The following is a 25,036-nucleotide window of genomic DNA, read 5'->3' as shown; positions in this document are numbered from 1 at the left end:
TTATACAGTCCATCTCAAATCTCTTTCCTGTTTTAGCAGTTTTGTGTGTTTTCTGCAGCATTCACGCTGAAAACCAATGCTGCCACTCAGTAGGCGTAACCGCAGTCACTCTGGCCGATAGTGACTTCACATGCATACCCTCCATATATATATCGTCGCTGTCCGATGAAAACCACGTATGTCCATTTTGCCGATTTTGAGATTTTTCGACGGATGGAATGTCCAGGTTCATTTCCGTATACAGTAGGCTTCACATATCTAAATGGCCTATGAAAAGTTGTGAAATCATGTCATCTGATTTTCACGTATATCCATTTGGTGTCAAAGCTGTCAAACACGCCGCGTATCTCCCGCCCTGTGGAAGCATCTCGCCGGTCTCGTGAAACATAGCCTGGTGAGACAATGACTTTCCTTCATTGAGGTAAACGTTTCCCCCCTGACGCCAGACGTACGTCTAGGAGTGACAAAATTACGGTAGGACTGTACAAACAAAGTATCTGTCTAGCATTACCATGTCAGTGTATTGATTCATTGTCCCTTCATAGTTTGCAAGAGACATTTAATACATTTATAATTAATATTAAATAAACTAAGCGTATTTAATAAACTAAGACGTAGGCTATTTAATAAACTGAGCGTATTCCTCTGTCAATATGAAACGCAACTTGGCCATTCTAATTAATGATCGGAAGAACACGTATCGACCACCGTTACTGTAAAATATGCACGTATGTCCATTTAAACTCAATTTTGGTCAAATGTGGATTATATTATTATACTGGCAAGAATATGGTTACATGTAAAGATGCCGTACCAAGTATGACAACGCTACATTCAACTGCTTTTGAAATACGGTGTTTTTTTCACTTCCTGAAAAGTAACCGTTTTGGACAAACGTGAGTTTCATCGGGCAGCGATGATTGATATATATATATATATATATATATATATATATATATATATATATATATATATATATATATATATATATATATATATATACACATACATACATACATACATACATACATACATACATACATACATACATACATACATACATATATATATATATATATATATATATATATATATATATATATATATATACATACATACATACATACATACATACATACATACATACATACATACATACATACATACATACATACATACATACATACATACATACATACATACATACATACATACATACATACATACATATATATATATATATATATATATATATATATATATATATATATATATATACATATATATACATACATACATACATACATACATACATACATACATACATACATACATACATACATACATACATACATACATACATACATACATACATATATATATATATATATATATATATATATATATATATATATATATATACATATATATATATATATATATACATATATATATATATATATATATATATATATATATACACTCACCTAAAGGATTATTAGGAACACCTGTTCAATTTCTCATTAATGCAATTATCTAATCAACCAATCACATGGCAGTTGCTTCAATGCATTTAGGGGTGTGGTCCTGGTCAAGACAATCTCCTGAACTCCAAACTAAATGTCAGAATGGGAAAGAAAGGTGATTTTAAGCAATTTTGAGCGGGACATTGTTGTTGGTGCCAGACGGACCGGTCTGAGTATTTCACAATCTGCTCAGTTACTGGGATTTTCATGCACAACCATTTCTAGGGTTTACAAAGAATGGTGTGAAAAGGGAAAAACATTCAGTATGCGGCAGTCCTGTGGGCGAAAATGCCTTGTTGATGCTAGAGGTCAGAGGAGAATGGGCCGACTGATTCAAGCTGATAGAAGAGCAACTTTGACTGAAATAACCACTCGTTACAACCGAGGTATGCAGCAAAGCATTTGTGAAGCCACAACACACACAACCTTGAGGCGGATGGGCTACAACAGCAGAAGACCCCACCGGGTACCACTCATCTCCACTACAAATAGGAAAAAGAGGCTACAATTTGCACAAGCTCACCAAAATTGGACAGTTGAAGACTGGAAAAATGTTGCCTGGTCTGATGAGTCTTGATTTCTGTTGAGACATTCAGATGGTAGAGTCAGAATTTGGCGTAAACAGAATGAGAACATGGATCCATCATGCCTTGTTACCACTGTGCAGGCTGGTGGTGGTGGTGTAATTGTGTGGGGGATGTTTTCTTGGCACACTTTAGGCCCCTTAGTGCCAATTGGGCATCGTTTAAATGCCCCGGCCTACCTGAGCATTGTTTCTGACCATGTCCATCCCTTTATGACCACCATGTACCCATCCTCTGATGGCTACTTCCAGCAGGATAATGCACCATGTCACAAAGCTTGAATCATTTCAAATTGGTTTCTTGAACATGACAATGAGTTCACTGTACTAAAATGGCCCCCACAGTCACCAGATCTCAACCCAATAGAGCATCTTTGGGATGTGGTGGAACGGGAGCTTCGTGCCCTGGATGTGCATCCCACAAATCTCCATCAACTGCAAGATGCTATCCTATTAATATGGGCCAACATTTCTAAAGAATGCTTTCAGCACCTTGTTGAATCAATGCCATGTAGAATTAAGGCAGTTCTGAAGGCGAAAGGAGGTCAAACACAGTATTAGTATGGTGTTCCTAATAATCCTTTAGGTGAGTGTATATGTACATGCATGTAAGTTTTCTTTCTATGATATAATTTCCTGTTTTTGTTTTTTATATCTGCAAGGGTCTTTTCAATTATATAATTACACATTTTTTCCTTCAAGGATCCTTCCTTTTTAGTGCTGTCGATCGATTAAACAAATGAATCGCACATTTTTTCTGTAATTAATCGCACCTAACAAGTTTTTAGTATATTTTTATATTGTAATAATAATTTCACATTTAATCTCCAAATTAATGTAGGAACAACATAAATATAGTATATTTAAACTATTTGATCTAACAGGTAGGAATTATACAGAAATTGAATACAGTTATGAAACACTTCACAGTCTTCACTGCATAAATTATACATTTAATATAAATTGATCCTTATTAAAGCTACAGAAAAGTTCAATCAAGAGCAGTGAGTCGTTTTTCTATTTTTATTTTGTTCTTTGATTTACATTAATGACAGACAGCACATCTGACATGCATCCGATGTCCTCACAACTCTTAGTGTTCACTTAAAAACTGTTACCTTTTTTTAACACACTTTTTTGTCGAGGATCCTCGACAAAGCGGACATTTTGACATACTTTTGTGTTTTTTTCTGTTCAAGCGTGAAATGGAACTTAACGTGGCCTCGCGCTGACTAAAGCGGCTTTCTGTGCACATGAGTTGTGTCTGTCATACAAACAGAAGATTCAGACAGCACACCAGTACAGATTTCTTTCTTTTTTCTTATCACGTTTGAATGGTTTAAAAGCACTTGAATGAATGAATGTGTGAATGTAACGCAGCCAAAGTATTTTGGACCACAAGACTTTCAAGAAATTCTAATGAAGCCTTTTCTTCATTATGATATCAGGACATCACCCTGAACTCTTACTTTATGCCTCTGAAAAAAATATTTTAATTAATTTTAATTGAAATAAATACATAAATAAATACAAATTCTCATCAGAATAGTTGTATTCAAGTCATTGTGTGCATTTTTTTGTGCTTGTTTTGTATGGATTAAAAGGACAAAAATATGCATCTTGTCATTGACCCAAATTTCAAATCATGTTTTTCCGGAGGCTGCTGCACCAGCTGAGCCACTGCCAGTAGGATGACTGAGAATGCTAATAACACAGAGTTTTCTCCAGGTATTATAGACCTCTTTGGGTGGGTGTTTAGCTAGCTGTGCACAGTAGTGACTGAGGTAAAAAAATATAATTTTTTTGAACACTAAAAATGTGTCAGATAGCGATGTATACAATATCAGTTTGCATCACGGACACCTCTGAATCATTACACGACTTTATTACACATGTATTATAGTGATGTCTTTTGCCATTTTTGCTTGTCTCACAAAGCCATTTCTCTGAAATGGAAAGAAACAGAGAATAAAAGAGTAATTGATAATCTTTTTTGTGAAACCCTTCACACAGCCACCCCCCCCCCCCCCCCCCAAATATTGTCAGGGTTGTGACTGACAAACTACAGGAGACACAAGACAATGCATCGAGCAAAAATAATTGCAGACAGTGAAGCCTTTTAGAAAAAGTGTCATGCCATGATTTGTTGCAGGCTCCTAGTGTCTGTATCTTGACTGACAGGCTAGAGACTGTGGGAAGACTTTTTACTTTCATGGCTTTGTGCTCCCATGTTGAAATGAAGAAAAGTGCTGTGTGGTTTTGTGTTGAAAATGAGTCGGATGTGAGTGAATGATTTTTGTCTCTTTCGTTCTTCGTCTCTCCTTTACTTGTAATAGCAGCCTAGTCAGGGCATTGTTCCAAATCAGTGCCTCCCAAATTTGTAAGCAGTGCTCAAAACATTAACGGCAGAGTTAAATGTTGGAATTTTTGTTTACGATTCACTGCATGCATAATTTAGTGTTAATCACAATGCTTTGTTTCCTTTCTTGTGAGTGAATGAGACATTTTTGCGTCTTCTGCATTCTAATTGATTCACAGTGACTACAGTGTGCTTTCCCTGGCCCTGTGTTTCTCTTTTCTTATTTATATATTAGCTCACTTAAAGGGTTAGTTCACCCAAAAATTTTAATTGTCATCATTTACTCACCCTCAAGAGTTTCTTTCTTCTGCTGAACACAAAAGAAGATATTTTGAAGAATGTCGGTAAACCAAACAGTTGATGGGGCTCATTGACTTCCATAGTATGAAAACAAAAATATACTATGGAATACAATGGGTCTCATCAACGTTTCATTTAATTTTTGGAATTTTTGGCATGCAGGCATGTTTCTTGGACTTGAAGTCTGGTTATACTGGATATACTTTGAGCTTTACATTTCTTGAGGACATATTTTTAGATTTTGTTGAACAATAAAATACATTTTTTTAAATATGTTTTCATTTATTCATTAGTTAGTTAGTTAGTTTGTATATACAAAGCATTTTTCCAATTGAAGACATCCCCGGATATCTTTACAACGAGAATTTTCTTTGTATTTCGCTAAATATGAAAATTCAAAGTAAAACTAAATAAACACTCAAGTTTGACTGTCATAATAGAGAACTTCCACAATTTCTATCATACAGTATTTATACTATACTGTTATACTTATACTTTAATTATATTTTCTGTCCCTACATATACTTTAGAAAACTTTCGGAATTGTTACGTTCACTGAAATATTATTTAGTAGGTGATTTCAGGTTTTACTATCCTTGTGGGGACATTTGATGATTCTATGTTTATGAAAACATTAAAGTCGCCATTCTTATTTTTTATGTAATATTGTAGTGTTAATTATAAATGATATATCTGTGAACTTCATTATTTTTCGTAAAATTCATGTGCCCTCATATTCTTTAGCCAAATACATTAACATTCCCTCCCCCTTGAAACGACATCTCTTCCTGCCATGTGCTATGGCGCGAGGGTGGGGCTATTGCAGACTATTTTGTCCATTTTGTTAGCAATGCCCAACTTCCAACGATCCAATCAATTCCTGAAGGATGAAATCAAGCGTCGCACTACAGAAGCCATTTCACTCGGATATTATCACAATAGAGAAAAAAAGAACAATTTCAACTTCCGTTTCATGCCGGTTTTAAGGTAAATTGTGTAATTTCTGCACCACCTGTGGCACCAAATGGAACTGCAGTTTGTTTTTTGAGCATCCCACATGCACTGAACACAATCTCATCCAATGGCATGAAATAGGGATTACCTGTTTGACAGACTAGTGTCAGGGTGTTTGAAAACAGTCATTATTTTTGTAGTTCTGTTTTGTGCCAGCTTTAATAGGAAATTCAAGCCTCATTTGCATCACACTGGAACGTAAACAATGACTGTCTCAGTTGCATTTGGTTTCATTCAAGGAAACGGTCCACAGCTTGTTTTGAAATGTAACCTTCTCTTTGGTTTACAGGTACTTCAGGTCAGGAGCTCCACCTGTAATCAACCCCCTCCAGACACGTTTTCCAAAGGACACCATCGTACCAGGGTCCTTCGCTGTCACTTTGACATGGACGCTGCCAAACCGCACCACAGGAGTTTTCAATGTCACCAGCCCCCTCCCTGGAGACTGGTTCCTGGCTGCACACTTACCAAAGGATGAGGGGAAGATCTCAGTCAAAGTGAGTATAAACATCATGGATAAAGCAGTCAGTGATCACAGGCCCAAAAATTAGAGAATAATTTCTGCTTTTTAACAAGAGCTGAGCTTGTTGATGATGAAAAGTGCCTTATGCTCATGGTTGTGCATGTACTTTCCTCTCGGCATTTATGCATTTATAATTGAAGCTGCTCACTTCCTCTCAGTCAGTGGGTGGCCTTTATGGGTAGTAATTTAAAAGTGAGCGCTGTGATTTCAGAACTTGTCATGAACTTCTTTTTCAAATGAGATTATATATGCGTTTCCTGTCAGAGTGCTCATTATCTTTACTGGGGTTGTTATCTCAGACAATGGCAACATTTTTTTTTTGTTGAATTTCCTGAATATTCAATTATATAGATTACATTATGTTAGGAGTGCATTGCTTTTTTTTAAATGGTCAATTTTCTTATTGTTCACAAAACCACACTTGTCCAAGTTTGATGTATGTCTCTGCAGTATGGAAGCATTAAGTATAAAAAGTGTAATTGTAGAATAAGAAAGTCATACTTTGAGATATCAAGTCACAGTGTGATATGTTACATTACATTATGACTTACAAATGGGATATATAAAGTGTCAGTTACGAGAAATAAGTCACAAATTTCTTTTTATTCGGACTGCCTTACTACAGGACACCAAAGCCATTTTCATAAATAGGCAAAAGTTCAGAGAGCTGCCGTTGTTCAAAATGCATTTTAAATAAAAAAGGCAATTCATATTAAAACACAAGGGGTCTATTGTGCATCATAAGAAATGTGTAAATAATAGCATGTCAGCAGTGGCTAAATTACAGCCTAATAATGCTTCCTACCAGTAAACACAAATGTACTGCAAGCTGTAGTATTCTTATTAGGGGTATTACTGCCTTGAGGGAACATTTAAATAGGGGAAATCAGCCAGTGGAAAGCGTTTAAAGGACTCATGTTGCACAGTGGCGACTGAGTTCACATAATGCTTACATATATGGATTGTAAATTCTTCAAAAGAAAGTGCATTCGATGGACAGGACAGTTTCACAAATATATATTTGTAAACGTTTTTATGTATGCCTATTTCTGGTTTATCTTACAAATATAGTGGATACTACTATTTTCTTTTTAGAAGTGATGTATTGAAAGATATAATGATTCCCTATAATACTTGTTTTTGCGAAAAATGTCCCACAGAAATGAACAAGACCATTTGAAGTTGTTATTTTTTGCATGTTTGTATCATTATTTTTTAAAAGGATGCCGTCCAAATAATTTTGCCCTCAGTGTATATTACACAGGCCCCACAATCTTCTGTTCCTGGAAAAAAATTGGATATGCCAAGATTCATTTTATGTCTGCCTTACAGAGTAACTGGATACACTCCACTGGTTTATATTTGCATGTAGATATGGAGAACTTGTTTTCTCTGTTTCATTGAGACTCACATCTGCTTTAATTGTACTGCCATGCATAATTTAGCCTATATCTGACAGTTCTGTAAAATGGAAGAAAAGTGCTATTACAGTCTGGAAAATAGGCCTGAAATATGATTACATGCTTGCCTTTAATTGTATTAGAAAACAACAATAGCCAAAGTGTGTTTTTGGCCTCTAGCGTGTACATCTTCCAACTGTGCAAGTAAAACTTATAAATTAAATTTAGTTTTTAAAGGAATAGTTCAGCCGTAAATGAAAATTGCCATAAATTGAATCACCCTCATGCAAATGCTTATGACTTTCTTTTTCTTTGGAACACAAGTTGAAAGTCCATGAGAAATGTCCAATTTTTGAACAGTTAACTCTTTTGAATCAGATCTTTTCAAGGAGTCAGATTAGTTTACACACCCAGTCTGAATGATTCATTCACATATCAGACTGATCTGGTTCTAACTGATTCAGCGATTCGGTTAGCAGCTTACTAGTGAGGAACTCAAATTCAGTTTCTTGCACCAAGCTAACGCGTATATTTTATGGTGCTTTTGCATCATTTTTTAAGCTTTAAAGTTTTAGTCCCCATTATTGCTTAAAGAGCCAGTGCATGAATTGAAGCTTACATTTTTATGTTCCACGGAAGAAAGTAAGTCATGTTGGTTTGGAATGAAACAAGGGTGAGTCGGGTGAGCTAATCCTTTTTAAGTGACCTCCCTGGTAAAATAAGATCACAAAACAACATCTTTACAGTGCATTGCATATAAACGAATCTCACATTGGAGTAAACTCCTCACGTTAATTGGAATTCTCACGTTCACAATAGCATTACCTCAATCTCCATCCACAATCTTAAAAACTCTCCCTCTGCTGAGCTTTGTCCTTCCCTGCTCTCACTTATCTCAGAGCCACCAGGCCTGCACTTCAGCCTTTCTCTTTAATTAACTGCAGCAGGTTTGGTGGTGGTGGAGGCCATTCTCTTGGATTAAGAGCAATAATTCGACGGTGTACGCCGCTTTGAGGGCACGATTTTCCTCTGAGCCCACAGGGTCATACTGCCAGCCAATTAGACAGAGACAAAGCTTAAAATGACGAAGGCTTTCTCCTTTCTGTTGTTGTGGGGAATGACAGAACCTGTGGAGCAGAAAAGCTCATGGCCGAACCTACTGAGATGGAGTAATTGGAGGAAGTGTGGAAAGCGAGACCGTGCTTTCCCTGAGGAATAAATTTTTATTTATTAGTTTGTGTAGTTTAATGGGGGTTACGTTATATATGATTTCTGTGCAGCTGAAAGGACTGTGAGACCCTGAACTATCACAATTAGTCTTTCTCCATTGTTTAAATCAATTTGCTGAAATCACAATAAAAACAGTACTTTTTCAGGCTGGCATTTTAGAGTAAACAAACTGGTCCATCTCCCCATTACAGTATTTTTGAATGTAACAAGAGAAGTTATGATAATAAAAAAATTGATCATACAGAAATTCAACTGAAAAACTACTGCTATTTATAACAACAACAACAATAATAATAATAATAATAATAATACATTATTTTATTATTATTATTATTATTATTATTATTGAGTTTGAGTTAATGCTAATGTAAACAAGTGGAAAAGAGAAATAATTATTATTACTCATATCTCAATAATAATAATATAAATAAAAACAATGTATAATAATAATAACAATTATTATTATTTAGAAATAAATAATTGTTGTATTAGTCCAAATTTTCTGAAAAGACACGATCACTTTATATGATGAACAGATTTAATTTAGTCTTTTATTCACATATAAACATTTTATTCACAAGCTCAAACATGCTGCGTAACACGAGAATGAACCTAATTGGTTCTCGCACATCAAGCAAAACATGCTTGACCACAACTGATGTGTGCGTTGATGAACGTTTATATGTGAATAAATGTGATAAATATGATCTCTTTATGAACTTTTTGAAGCGTCAAAGTGGTAGTTGCTTAGCGGTGTATGGAGGGACTAAAAGTGAAAAATTTCACTAAAATATCTTTATTTTGTGGTGCGAAGATGAATTTAAGTCATAAGAATGAAATCAGGGTGAGTAATTAATGATAGAATTTTCATTTTTGGGTAAACTATATTTTTAAACAATTGGCATGTACAGCACAAGTTATTGTTAAATTCTTAAAATCCAATCTTGAAATTCACATCATGATTGTAAACTGCTATGACCCCGTACAAGCCCGTAACTGATTGTCAAGTAACAGCTTGCACGATCGCAGCTCCGTGGACACATGGTGCACAGAGGTGAATCCCAGCAGAGCAAAGCTGCAGCGGCCCTCAGCAAAGTGCAAGTCTGTTCTCTCAGCTGATGAGCTCCACAGTGTCTGTGAGGCTAATCAGGGAGCAGCCGGACCCTGCTCTACAGGCGCAGTCACAGAAGCAGATGGCCAATTGTAGAGAGAGAGAGAAGAGAGAGAGAGAGAGAGAGAGAGAGAGAGAGAGGGAGGAAAGGAAGGAAGGAAGGAAGGAAGAGGGGGGGATGAGCAAGAGTCAAGCACGCAGTAAAGATCAGCCGGCCGTCTCTGTTGGATGAAGCTGCCACAGTGGATAAGCAGCGACCAGAAGCGGAGCATCCTGACAGTTTGCCTTGCACTAACTAAACTCTTCGAGTAAATCAATAAACTAATTGGAATCTGTCAGCACTTGGAGATATGTTATCGTTCAGTGCATCTTTGTTGTTTTGGGCTAAGGTCTACACAAGTGGGGAGGGAGGCTCTCAGTTTTGTGTCTGTTTATCTCAGTATTGATATTTTTTTTAGAGATATAGTGAACAAACCAAAAAATATTGTAGATTTTCTGTGTCTTGTCAGTTGATGCCAATATTCAAGTTTAATGAAATGCCATAATTCCCAATAATTCCCGACTGTTCTATAGGGTATTTTGTAGACTGTGATAGTCAGGGAGTAGAGAAGGTCAGCCATTTTAGTTAGATAAAAATGCATTATTAGTATTCAGTTGGTGATGTGTACATTTTCTTATTGCAAATCTGAATGTATTAAACAGGCAAACTTAGGATTTTAACATTTAATGTTAAAATCCTCAGTTTGCCTGTTTAATACATTCAGACTTTAAGGCATCTATAGATTGATTCCACTACGCTGCAAAAATGCTTTTCTTATTTAGTATTTTTGTCTCGTTTCTAGTCTAAATATAAAAAAATTCTTGAATCAAGATGCATTTACTAGACAAGTAAAATGACATAAGATATTTTTTCTTGTTTTCTGGGAAAAAACCCCCACATGAAGTGAGTTTTTGCTTGAAACAAGTACAATTATCTGTCCATGGGGTAAGACATTTTTTTTTTCTCATTTCTATGGTGCTTTATACAATACTTATTGTTTGAAAGCAGTTTCACAGTAATAAACAGGAAAATAATGATCAATGATGCAGACTTCTTTAGATATAAGACTCAAATTCTACTTTGAAGCAGCTTTACAGAAGACAATAGTACCACTATTCAGCTCAATGCAATTCAGTGTTGATTCAGTTCAGTTTAATAACTGAGTAAAGTTCATCTATTCAGTGTTCAGTTACACTAGAAATTTGCTCTATCAAAATATTGTTGTCTCAACCAGTGGCGTGACCAATAGAAAATGTTTGAAATGTGTTTGATGTTACAAATCTGTTTGAGAACAGTAATTAGTTTTGATATTTGATTCTATGAAAACAGTGGTGAAAAAAAGACATACTTCACCTTTAAAGTGACAGTTCACACTCATCATTTAGTCACCCTTATGTTGTTCTAAACCTGAATGATTTTTTAAATACATATAATCAGTGGGCTCCAGTGTTGTGTTGACATTTGACTTTAATTGTATGGACAAAACAGGTGATGCGTTCTTTAAAATATCTTCTTTTATGTTCCAAAAGAAGGTCATACAGGTTTAGAACAACATGAGGGTGAGTAAATAATGCATTATTGCAATATCTATAGAAATATTATTGCTTTGGTTATTTTTGTTCTCTTTCTTCTAGCCAATGACTCACTAAAATATTATTGTAGAGAAAGACAGTTTATAACCATAATTGTACAAAAGTGGAAATTACTGTTGATTAGAAATGGGCTGTCTAACATCCAGTTTTTTTTTTTTTTTTTTTTTTTACAATCCAAAAGACTCCCACATCATTGAGCTAACTTTATTTGTGTGGGATTAGAGTGTCTGCTTTATCTTTTTATGTTTTATGACAAGTGGCAACCAGTGAAAAGGTGCAATGTGCCACCTACATTACTAAGTTAAAAATAACTAATTGGACAAACTCAAACTCAATTTAATTGAGGGTAGGTTTTCCATTCAATAAATATGTTTAGCCCCAACTAATTAAAAAAAAAGTGTTAATCTAACTCAATTTGGGACAATGTAATTGAGTTAGTACAAAATACATTATAGTTCAGTATCAAATACAGTTTAAATGATATTTACATACTTATAACATTACTTTTTTATACTTGTCAAACTTAAATTAAAACATTTTAATTGTTAAATAAATTATAATCAGTTTTATTCATTATCATACACAATGCATATAATGACAATATAATAAAAGACTGGTGTCACTAGGCGACAATCTTCAGCATAATGATAACCACAAAGTTCAAAAACATTACACAAACTCCTCTAAATGTCCAACATAACTGAACATTAAACACTAACATTAACTAATAACATCTTTCCCTTTACAGAAAAACACACAAATTAACTCTTTTATCCCCAAATGTACTCTCCTAATGGAGTCCCTTGCAAAGCATGCTGGGAACTACAGATCCACTGCCCAGTTAGCTGTCAAAAAAATTATTAATGTAGTTTTAGCACAAATTAATTAAGTAAACTTCAGTTTTAAATATGTGACCCTGGAACACAAAACCAGTCATAAGGGTCTTTTTTTTTTAAATTGAGACGTATACATCATCTGAAAGCTGAATAAATAAGCTTTTCATTGATGTACGGTTTGTTAGGATATGACACTATTTGGCCGAGATACAACTATGAAAATCTGGAATCTAAATATTGAGAAAATCGCATTTAAAGTTGTCCAAATGAAGTCCTTCGCAACGCTTATTACTTATATACTAATAACATTTTGATATATTTACGGTAGGAAATTTACTAAATATCTTCATGGAACATGATCTTTACTTAATATCCTAATAATTTTTGACATTTAAAAAAAAAAGATAATTTAACCCATACAATGTATTGTTGACTATTGCCACAAATAAACCCATATGACTTATGACTGGTTTTGTGGTCCAGGGTCAGATATTAGGTTGATTGAACAATAAGTTGTGACAAAATTAGATATGTTTAAGTAAAGTGAACAGAATTTAAATGTGTCCTATCTTTGAGTGTTTGAAGTGTCAACCAGATTACTGGTGCTAGATTATTTACATTATCATATGTGTACGAACATATTTAATTTAATTTTAAATATCATGGCTATCGTCAATACCGATGGTATTGTAACACGTCTAATGTAAAGCGAAAAGGGATTGCTACAACCACCCAACTGTTGATAGAAGTAGGAAAGCAGAACTTTTCTGTCATCACTGATTTATTTCTGGACTTGGGAGCTAAAGTGCAGAACAGAAGTGGAGAACTGTGGCAGATGTGTGGGGAAAAAACAGACTTTACCATTAATGAGACTGTGGATCCCTGCAGTTCTGTTCCTTGACGAATGATAAATGTTTTTCATTCCAGGCCGAAAAGCTACGCTCAACTAAGTGCCTTATATGCTGCGGGTTCATGCACAAGTACTTTTTCAAGTACAATACAGAGATAAGAAATGTATGAGATATTTTTTATTTTATTTTATAAGGTGATAGCTGCATTACCAGGCAGACACATGTTTGGAGTCAACAATGATCCACCATAAATAATAAAGAAATCTTTTTCTCATTGTCCATTTGGACTCCTCCTCCTCGTTCTGCGTGAGCAGCATGTCAGAGATATTATCCCTCGCACAGCTGGAGACCACATTAGACATGCAAAATGCCAACAACAGTCCGCCATCAATTCTGTGTACTGTTTGGTGCTCTGCACGCTTGCACAGAGGGCTCTAATTATTTCACTAGTTGCTCAAAGTTGCCAAATTTGTGCTGTGAAAAGGGAAGCAATTATTTGCATCTTTTTCTCCCTCTCTTCCTTTTGTCTGCGCTGTGTGTCTGCGCTGGCGCATGAGTTGCAAACATCCCCCCTAATCAAATCAGATCAATGAGGAATTGTAAGGAGGCAGAGGCGTCACGAGTTGACAAATCTTGCATGTCAGACACAATGCAAAAATCACGGGGCGGATGGAAGCAGGGCGGGGGCACAGAAGCAAGGCCGTGTCTGCCTCCACCAGCACCAGCTGTGCCTGCTTTATTATTGCAGCCATGGACAAACAACAGATGGGGCTCCTTCTTCAGTTTGTTGTTTAATGGTCGCTGTTTTGCTTTTCCATCCTTATTATCCCACCTACAATTCCAATCTGCCATTTTAAGATAAGAACTGATGTTTCCATTTACTCGCATGCCGTCTGTGTAGTAGCAACATTACGTTTTAGGTAAAACAAATCCGTGGCAGAAGGACACTAATACTTACTAAACCTAATATTTACTGATTGAAATACTCGCTTACTGCTTACTACTTCCCTCTGGCAGGCATTATACAATTTAAGAACAATTCTCCCTCAGGCAATCTTTTAAGTCCATTATTCATATTGACATATTTACTAATTAAAAGTTTGGGGTCAGGATGATTTTCTTTTAAAGAAAATAATTATTTTATTCAGCAAGGATTAAATTGTTTAAAAGTGACAGTAAAGGCATTTATAATTTCAAAAATGTTTTCTATTTTTAAAAAATGCAATTCATTTGAAGTACATTGACTTTTGTGTAAATAAATCTGGTATTATACTCTAGGTGTTATAGTCATCTGGGTAGTTTAAATATACATATACAGAAAATGTGTATACTATGTATACAGTACTGTATACTAGAGCAATAGTAGGAGTAGTGTGCCAGCATGCTAAACATAGCCATGAGCAACTGCAGTCTATGAAAAAATCTTTAGTTTTTTCTAATCAGGAAAACTCAAGGATTGTTGAAGCTATCATTGAATTGCTCTTTGCCTGTCCATGTAAATCTCTCACTTATTACCTAGGAGACATTGAGACTATCTTTGTGCTGGTGTATGGCTGCAAAAGTGATTTACAGAACGGTTCATGCTGAAATGAATGAGTCTCCTAATCAAGCTGAGAGCAAATTAGACCTTGATAATACACCAGAGATAATGAGCGACACATGACTCAGAAAACTGTCTATGCAATGACACCTGCCCAGTGGTGCAAATCCACCAAATAGACCTTAATGAAATGAGAATGTGTTCTGCCGCCATTACAACAAATACCTCTAGAGTGTCAAGGCTACTTATGAACCGAAGGCTCTGAGACATTAAGCATTAGAGCAAATGATGAAAAATATGTGGTTTTGATTAGCTGCTGCTTCTGAAATACCGATATTGATGTTTACTGTCAAAATGAACGCTACAAAGAATAAATGGTGGATGATTTGCTTAAATTTTTAATGGGACGTCGTCAGTGCTCTGGCCTGGGAGTCAGCTGCTTCGAAAGTGTCCCGTAGTCAAAATTGCTTGAGTGCACTGGAGCATACAATCCCTTGAAAATTACCAAAACGCTTCGGCTGCTCATTATATTTGCTTACCAGAAATGTCTGGTAAGCAATGAAACATGACAAAGTGAAGACATAATTTTTGGCCAGGCTGTCATACAAAGAAATTATGAACACATGAAAACACTTGATTATGCTGTATAGTCAATGTATGATTTTTAAGGCTTTTTTGCTTAGTAAAATAAGCCTGTAGCTGTAACTATTAGATAAATACAGTAAATAACCAAGTTTAGTGTACACTAAAAAAAAGGTTCTATATGGCACCAAAAATGGTTCTTGGCTCATAATCGTTGGGGAACCTTTTTTAGTGCTATATAGCACCAATTTTGGTGCTTCATTGGTTCTTCAGCAGTTCTTCAAAGGTTCTTCGCCGGTTCTTTGACTAAGGTGCTATATAGCACCTCTGAAGAGCCGCTGAAGAACCACTGAAGCACCAAAATTGGTGCTATATAGCACTAAAAAAGGGTCCCCTATGATTACGGGCCAAGAACCATTTTTGGTGCCATATAGAACCTTTTTTTTTAGAGTGTATGTTCTTCCCTCATATTTAAAATATTTAAAAATATAAAATATTTTCCTCATCTTTTGATAGGTTAATTGAACTTAGTGTCATTAAAAATAAATATCCCCTCCAGATATCACTTTTGGCCACTACTGTACAATTTTGAAAGTGGAATGAGGCTTTCTTAAAGGTTTTTCTTATTTTTGTGTCTTTACAAATGAAGGTATATCTAATTATCGGATGACTATTGAGGCAGTGAAACCAAACCCACAGCTTAATTAATCACACACCACTGCAAGCCAATTAGCTCTTTCCGTTGCCCCGCACCCTCTCTTCAGTATTGGAAGTAGCCATCACAACTGACACTGTCTTGGTTATTGTTCAACTGCATTGAACTGACAGATGCGACAGCAGACTCTCTCTCCCTGCCTACCTTATGAAGTAATAACATGGCTGACTGACCTCAACAGGAAGCCAGCAGTGATATGCGGTTGACATTCGACAGCGCTGTGGGTAGAAAAAGCCAGTGAAAATGACCCCACATCTCTGGCTGTTGTCCAGTACAAATGATAGTAAAAGAGGAATGTGCTCTGTGGAAAGATAATGTATTTTTTTAGCATGATTCATAGATATTTAATACCTGTATGTTTGCCGTGATTAGGTTTCTCTGTGTGAAAATGGTAAGAAAAGAGGTTGGCTGAGTGGAGAGGAGGGGTTGTAATACGCCGTTCGACAATGATGAATGTGTTTAGGGCAGGAGTACCTGTGTGAGAGAAGCTGAGGTTTCCATGATGAAATGCTGCATTGTAATTTGCCAGTGTGTGCCATAATAAATAAAAGCTCTTGGATTCTCCCACCTACTCTCCGTCTTTTATCCCTCCTCCTCCCCTTTTCCACACCCCAAGTCTTCATGCAATTGCACTGTGAAAAATGTCTGTGAATCTATACAACTCATCGGATCTTTAATTAGAGCAAATGCCACAACATCTGTCATGTGTTGAAATCAGTGCGGTTTTTACAGCTACGAATTTCTTGATAGTACTACCAACTGGGATCCTGTAAAGGTGAAAACAAAACAGTTCAGTTTTTAGTATAGTCAGTTGTAAAGCTGTAAATACACTGTAGATATCAGTGACATTAAATTTACACTACTGTTCAAATGTTTGGAGTCGGTAAGATTTATGTTTTTAAAGAAGTCTCTTATGCTCACCAAGGCAGCATTAATTTGATCAGAAATATTGTAATATTGTGAAATATTATTATAACTTAAAAGAATATATTTTAAAATGATGCAAAGCTGAATATTCAGCATCATTACTCTAGTTTTCAGTGTCACGTGATCCTACAGAAATCATTGTAATAAGCTGATTTTGTGCCAATAATATTATTTCTTATTATTTTTATTAGATGTATGTAGACAATATTTTTGTGGAAACCTGATTCAGGATTCTATGACAATTGAAAAAATTAATTTGAAATAGAAATGTCTTTGTGTCCTTGCTAAATAAATGTATTAATTTCTTTAAAAAAATGAATAAGTAAAAATTCAAACTGATCTGATTTTTTTTAATGGTAATGTTTGTTACATTATTTACACAGGTGCTGGTTTTAAGACACAACACCTTACACTTTCAACAAGCAATCAATGTTTTTTGACACATCTTTTTATGTCTGGCATAATCAGATTCAGCAAAATAAGTGCCTCAGATTTCCCCAGTGCTCTATATTATTATTTTTGTTATTCATGATGTTTAATTCCCAACACTCTTCTTTATATTCTCTCTCTCTCTCTCTCAAAAAAAGAAACTGTTCCTGCCACTTTAAGATGAATAAATTATGTTGTATTCCTCATTTTTAAGTCAATTTACATAAAAGTGCCTGCTATATAAAGACATGTAAATGTAAAAGATAATTCGTAAATGCAGGCATTGGTTGGAAACTCCACTTGTTTGTAAAAATGGCCGACGGTTCAAAATCTTTTATCTGAATTATTCACCAAGTGGAGAAATGACAATAGTGTTTGATCTTTTTTTTTAGAGTCTGAGGTGGGAGTTGTGCATTTGGGCATGAGAAATATCAAACAGCAAATCATCAGAAGCGATGCAAATACAATGACAGTTTCCCTCCATTTGAAGTGATCATGAGGCTCTCTCAGTGGGAGTTGCCTTCCTTCCACGAGCATTTCCATATCATGACATTCATGTATATATATGCGTTTTGCTGTGATACCGTATTTCATGGCTCACTTCATTTGAAGATGGATACTGAGTGGATTTAGCCTGTAACTAATCCATTTCCTGTTTGTTTCATTATGTTTGTGCAGGGTCTTCATGAGGAATGTCAGTACCTCTTTCAACCTCAGCTCATTGTTCAGAGGCTCATTGGGATCTCGGTGCTGTATCCTGGTTACTTCATTGACCAAATGATTCCTCTTCACAATAGATCTGTACTCTACAAGTGAGTGACTAATTTGAATACACACACACACACACACACACACACACACACACACACACACACACACACACACACACACACACACACACACACACACACACTGCTTTAACGTTTATAATAATAAGAAATGTTACCTGACCACCAAATCATCATATTGGAAAGATTTCTGAAGGATCATGTGACACTGAAGACTGGTAAAGATGCTGAAAATTCAGCTTTGCCATCACAGAAATACATTACCGTTTAAAATGTATATTCAAATAGTAAACAGTTATTTTAGATTAAAATAATATTTCACAATATTACTGTATTTTTGATCAAATAAATGCAGCCTTGGTGAGCAAAATACAAATAAAAAAAAATGCATTAAAAATCTTACTGACCCCAAACTCTTGAAAAATGGCGTAATAACCCTCATGTTATTCCAAACCTATAAATAAATCTATTCTTCTTTTTTTTTAAATGTGAACATTTCTACTCTATTGGTGCCTTTGCAGACTTCCACACATCTTTCCTTATCAGATACACAAACGCACACACCGTGCATTTCTCTCACCTTCTCTCTTCCTCTTTCTGCACTCAACACTTTACCATTCCACACACATCCTTCTCTCAAGCTACCCTCCATTTCAGGCTTCAACTCTCATTAGGTTCAGATATTAAAGCTCTCCTCTCAATTAGCAAATAAAGTCTTTCTAAATGAAAAAGAGGAAAATGGAGGAGGGAGAGGTGATGAAATGCATCCATAAACAACAGGCAGAAAAGACCTTGAGCACTGGACATTATGAAGATGGGCTTTTTGTATCATTAAAAGCTGGTTTTCTGAGAACATTTCAGAAGGACAATAAATTGCACATTGTAAGACTTGAACATTAGCTGTTTTAATGGATGTCTGGATATTAGTATACACTTTTACAGTATATAGGATGTCTGCCTCATGAAATAACTTAATGTGTATGAAGAAATAGGAATCTTCTTATATGTAATAAAATCCAGTGGACTATGCTTATTATGAACATTAAACATAGCTCTTGTTATTGAGACTGACAAAGATTAAATTAAGTTTTTTATAAGAATTTGTATTATTCAAACTAGGACATACTATTTAATCAGTTGTGAAATGCAAAACAATGCTGCATAAAATTGAAAGAAGGGATGAATTAACCATGCAATCATTTTTTAAGGTTTTAATTTCAAGGCAAATTTCAAAGATCAAGTTTATTTTCCAAGACACTTTTTTTTCCCCAAAGCAAAAGGATCTGTAAACAAATTGTGTTCTGTTTGATCGAGCAGTTGGTGTGCTGTTCATATTGTTAATTATCAAAAACCAACAGACTGAATTGCGTCATGGCCAAAATGTAGATATTAATTATTTATTCTAATTTCACAGTTGTTCTCCATCTCTGTTCAATTAAAAAGGGCAACTTGCATTAGCTTCCTGATTAGTTGTTATTGATGTAGAAAATTAAGACCAAGTGACATCACTTCACCGTTTTATGCATTTTCAACAAATTTGTTGAAATGTGCTGAAGTTTGAAGTTCTCCTGAGAGTACAAAAACATACTCCCATTCAACTGTTACCTTGGCATTTCAATAAGCGTACTCATTTTGTTCTCTGTATCTCATGAGACTGCTGCAGTCAGTGTAGCTTTCAAGCAGATGTCCTCTACATTTCTCTTCCTTGTACCTGGCAGAGTGTTCATCCCAAACTACATCTCTCGGCTGAAGGTACAGCTTGTGGACTGCAATACAAAGAACAGGAGCGGGGAAAGCTGTCCGGTTCTGCTGAAAATCCGCTCGAGGGCCCCGCCGGTGCATAACTCCAGCGCTATGGACTGCAGAGAAAACGTTCCCTGTGAGCTAGAGGTCCCACTGCCATCCTGGGAGCAGTGGTACTATATTTTGGTGGAGCGTTACCTCAGTAGCTCGGATGTCTACTTTCGTATTGGTGTTCAGGTTAAAGGTAAGTACTTGTTTTAAAGAGGCCCTTTTACAAAGTCTTGATTTTGTTTTTGGGGTCTACTACTGTGAAGTATGTTTTTATGCTTGAATGTTCAAAAAACACACTATTTTTCACATTATTAACATTGTTGCAGCACCTCTCTTCCTAGTCTGTCAGTAACGCTCTGGGATGCATTTCCCGAAAGCATCCTTAGCCAACTATGGTCGCAATTCCCGTCGTTATCAATATAGTTCGGTGTCCAAAGTCCGGCCCGCGGGCCAAATGCGGCCCGGGGATGAATTTAAAATGGCCCGCTGCGTGTCTATTAAAATATATTATATGTGGGCCGCCATGGATAATTTACAAATCGTGCAGTTTCACGGGGTCAACGCAGGGTGGCAGTACTAGATTTTAGGCCAGGGAAACAGCGCCAAAAGCGGAACAAAACAGCGCTACTTGTGCTCTGCGCAACTCGCAAGCTCTGACTCTGAACAAAATGTGTTTACCTGCTGAGTATCTCGATCACACGCCCACTAAACAGCCAATGAGAAGTGTTGGAGTTCGGCGCAGTGGTCTCTGGTACGAGCTGCGAATCTGTCTGTGATTTGATTCAGTTTAAAGCCAGTTAAACAGCGCTGACTTAATCAACAACACTAACGTGCAAATCAGCTGAGCCGATTCAGTTAAAATACTTTTCAAACAACAATTCACCAACATTTATCATGGATTTACTGTGGTAACACTAACTATAACCGGGGTAATTTGTCAGAAATGTAGGTTAATATCTAATTTTAATTTAATTCGTAATGTAGACATGCATTAAATGAGTAATAAAGGGCAAATTGCAGACTATTTTTGTCATAAACTTGCAGATTTTCTGCATTTGTATATATATGTTTATAGACTAAAACCTTAAAGCCATTCTAGATATAGAAATAATGTCGTTTTTTACTTTTTGCCTTGTGTGCACTGCAAAAAATGCTGTCATTTAGTATTTTTGTCTTGTTTCTAGTATATATATATCTAACAATTCTTAAATCAAGATGTGTTTACGAGATAAGTTAAATGACATGAGATATTTTTCCTTATTTTCTGGAAAATAAAATAAAATTTAAGTGAGTTTTTGGTTAAAACAAGCAAATATATCTGCCAATGGGGTAAGAAAACGTCCGGTTACGTATGTAACCCTCGTTCCCTGAGGAGGGAACGGAGACGTACGTTAGTGACTAACGAATGGGGGTTTCGCTTAGAAGCCAATCATCTTCATCGTATTCAACAGCGCCCAATGGCAGTGCCAATGCCATGGGCATGCGGAATTTGCATGCGTAACTCCGCCCCACCTCGTGGGTATATAAGGAAGTACGCTGCGAACATCGCATTATGTTACTGCTGCAGGAGCCAAGACTGAACTCCGCGTTCCAGGCAGCACAGCTGACGTGGCTAAGGAAACGTACGTCTCCGTTCCCTCCTCAGGGAACGAGGGTTACATACGTAACCGGACGTTCCCTTTCGTTCAGTCACTACGACGTACGTTAGTGACTAACGAATGGGGGAACCTGTAAAACAGCGCCACTCAGCTGTCATCCAGTGCCCTGCGTAAGTGTGAGATCCCGCCACTTAAGGCCCTAGGACTCCCACTTATCACAGGATTACCAAGGTACACTGGGAAGCATATCCCAGTGAGGGAATGCCAAGATGCCTACCGTAGGGAGGACTTAGAGAATACACATATGACCCGCTGAGGGTTGCATATGGAAGATCTCTAGGGTACCAGCCGAAGGTGGATTTTTAACCCTAGGGGTGGCAGGGACTTGCCAAGGGAAAGACACCTGCTCACTGAGGAGGCTTACGGTGGGAATACTCGTGTGGGGGTCGCCAGAGGGGAACCATGCACACGGAGCACCTGGCCGGACATGAGGGTCTGGGCTCGAAAGGGCAGACTGAACTGATGTCGGCGTCGACAGTGCTGGAGGAGCTCAGGGCTCTCGGGGAGCTCACCTGAGGAAAATATCGCACGTATCCAGTCATGGGAGTGGAATGGCGAGCAAGCGAAGACACCTGAGCGTGGTCCATTACCGGCCCCTCGGGGGGGCGAGTACAAAGTCGGACACTGGCTCCACTCGGAGATTGTAGAATCTGGCGAATGTGTTGGGTGTCGCCCAGCCTGCAGCTCTGCAGATGTCTGTTAGCGAGGCGCCATGCGCTAGAGCCCAAGAGGAGGCCACACTCCGGGTGGAGTGTGCCCTCACACCAAGGGGACACGGTCGGCCTTGCTGCTGGTATGCCAAAACAATGGTGTCCACTATCCAGTGAGACAACCTCTGCTTAGAGAGAGCACTTCCCTTCCGCTCTCCACCATAACAGACAAAGAGCTGGTCTGAGGTCCTGAAACACTGCGTCATGTCTACGTAGGCGCGGAGAGCGCGTACTGGACAGAGCAATGCCAAGGCTGGGTCTGCCTCCTCCAAAGGCAGCGCTTGCAGGTTCACCACCTGATCTCTGGAACGGAGTGGTGGGAACCTTGGGCACATATCCGGGCCGGGGTCTCAGGATCACGTGAGAGTTAGCCGGCCCGAACTCAAGGCACGCTTCGTCAACCGAAAATGCTTGCAGGTCCCCGACCCTCTAAGCGAGGCCAATGCGGTCAGCAGAGCCGTCTTCATAGACAAGAGCTTAATCTCGGCCGACCGCAAAGGCTCAAGGGAGGCCTCTACAGAGCACTTAAGACTACTGAGAGGTCCCAAGAGGGAACGAGAGGAGAGCGAGGAAGATTCAGTCTCCTCGCCCCCCTCAGGAACCTGATGATCAGGTCGTGCTGCTACTTACCTTATTGTCTCCCAGGAGATCGTGGTAGGCAGATATTGCGGCCACGTACACTTAAGGGTGGAAGGAGACAGCCTTCGTCCCACCCCCTCCTGGAGAAACGAAGCACAGACCCGATCGGGCATTTCCAGGGGTCTTCCTGGCGGGAAGAGCACCATGTGACGAAGAGGTCCCACTTCAACGCATAGAGGTGTCGTGTAGACTCTGCCCTAGCGGAAGTGATGGTAGCGACCACCGCAGGTGGAGGGCTACTCAAACCAGCCGCGTCCCGTCCAGAAGCCACACGTGGAGCTTCCAGAACGCTGGATGCGGGTGCCAAAAGGTGCCCCGTCTCTGAGGAGTCTCAGAGGAATAGGCCAGGGAGGGGCTGTCGCAAGGAGTAGCAGTTCTGAGAACCAGGTCCGGCCGTGCCAACGGGGCGACCAACATGACCTGCTCCTTGTCCTCCCTGATCTTGCACAGTACCTGTGCGAGAAGGCTCACTGGGGGAACGCATAATAGCGTAGCCCCGACGACCAGCTGTGCGCCAGTGCATCCGTGCCGACCATAGGTCAGGGAATAATACAGGGAGCAATGGGAAGAGTCCTGGGAGGCAACAGGACTACCTGTGCGTCACCGAACCGTTCCCATATCAGCTGGGCCGTCTGGGGATGGAGTCTCCATTCTCCAGGAAGTGGCTGAAGCCGTGAGAGCTCGAGGCTGCACGGTTCAGGACTCCCAGGATGTGGACAGCATGAAGGGACCTCAGATGCTTCTGACTCCATAAAACGAGATGGCGGGCGAGTTGAGACATACGGCGGGAGCGTAGACCGCCCGGCCGTGTCGTCTGTCCTGACTAGTACATGTTGACCCTTCAGCAACGCTCGGAAGCGGTGCAGGGCGAACCGTACTGCCAGCAACTCGAGGCAATTGACATGCAGAAGGCACTGGGGTCCTATCCAGGAGCCCGTGGCTGCTTGTCCATTGCACATGGCACCCCAGCCCGTGGAAGATGCATCTGTTGATACAACAAGATGCCTGGAAACTCGTTCTAAGGACACTCGGGTCCGTAGAAAGCTGAGGTTCGACCACGGGGAGAGAGTCTGTAAGCAGGCCCGAGTCACTTGTACCCGGAGCGTGCCAGACCGCCATGCCCATCTCGGGACTCGATCGCGTAGCCCGTGCTGAAGCGGTCTCATATGAAGCAATCCGAGCGGCGTTACCGCGGCTGCAGATGCCATATGCCCCAGGAGCCTCTGAAACAGTTTCAGTGGAACCGCACTCTTGCCCTCGACTTGTCGAAGGGAAGTCAGCAGAGACTGCGCGCGCTCGCTCGAAAGCAGCGCGCACATGGCGACCGAGTCGATCCATACCGAGAAAAGAGATCCTCTGCGCGGGGCAAAGTTTGCTCTTCTCCCAGTTGACCCGAAGGCCCAGACGGGCTAGGTGATGGAGCACCAAATCTCTGTGTCCGCAAACCTGCTCTCGAGAGTGACCCAGTAAGCCAGTCGTCGAGGTAATTCAGGATGCGAACCCCGTGCTGCCGAAGGGGCGCAAGGGCTGCCTCGGCAATCTTCGTAAAGACGCGAGGGGACAGAGATAGCCCGAATGGTAGAACAGCGTACTGATATGCCCGCCCCTCGAAAGCAAACCGTAGGAACGGTCTGTGTCAAGGTAGAATGGAGACATGGAAGTAGGCGTCCTTCAGGTCGATCGCTGCAACCAATCGACTGGACGAACGCTTTCGAAAAGGCGTTTCGCTGTCAACATCTTGAACGGAAACCGGTGGAGGTAACGGTTCAAGACGCGCAGGTCCAGGATCGGTCAAGCCCACCGGTCTTTATGGGTACAATGAAGTACGGGCTGTAACACCCGGAATTCACCTCGGCTGGAGGGACAGGTTCGATCGCACCCTTCGCCAG

The 25,036-nt window shown here is 38.8% G+C and overlaps 1 protein-coding gene across 1 annotated transcript in view; it reads left to right on the top strand.

Moving 5' to 3' along the window:
- tmem8b (transmembrane protein 8B) overlaps positions 1-25,036 on the top strand; it is a 196,055-nt gene that overhangs the window by 73,914 nt on the left and 97,105 nt on the right. Inside the window, exons 3-5 of the mRNA XM_079815071.1 lie at positions 6,072-6,279; positions 18,237-18,370; positions 20,065-20,333. Coding sequence (XP_079671197.1) covers positions 6,072-6,279; positions 18,237-18,370; positions 20,065-20,333 — 611 coding nt within the window. The remainder of the gene's footprint in view (positions 1-6,071; positions 6,280-18,236; positions 18,371-20,064; positions 20,334-25,036) is intronic.

The sequence above is a fragment of the Gobio gobio genome, assembly GCF_949357685.1.
Source record: "Gobio gobio genome assembly, chromosome: 4".
Lineage (NCBI taxonomy): Eukaryota > Metazoa > Chordata > Actinopteri > Cypriniformes > Gobionidae > Gobio > Gobio gobio.
This window is presented reverse-complemented; position numbering and strand designations above follow the sequence as displayed.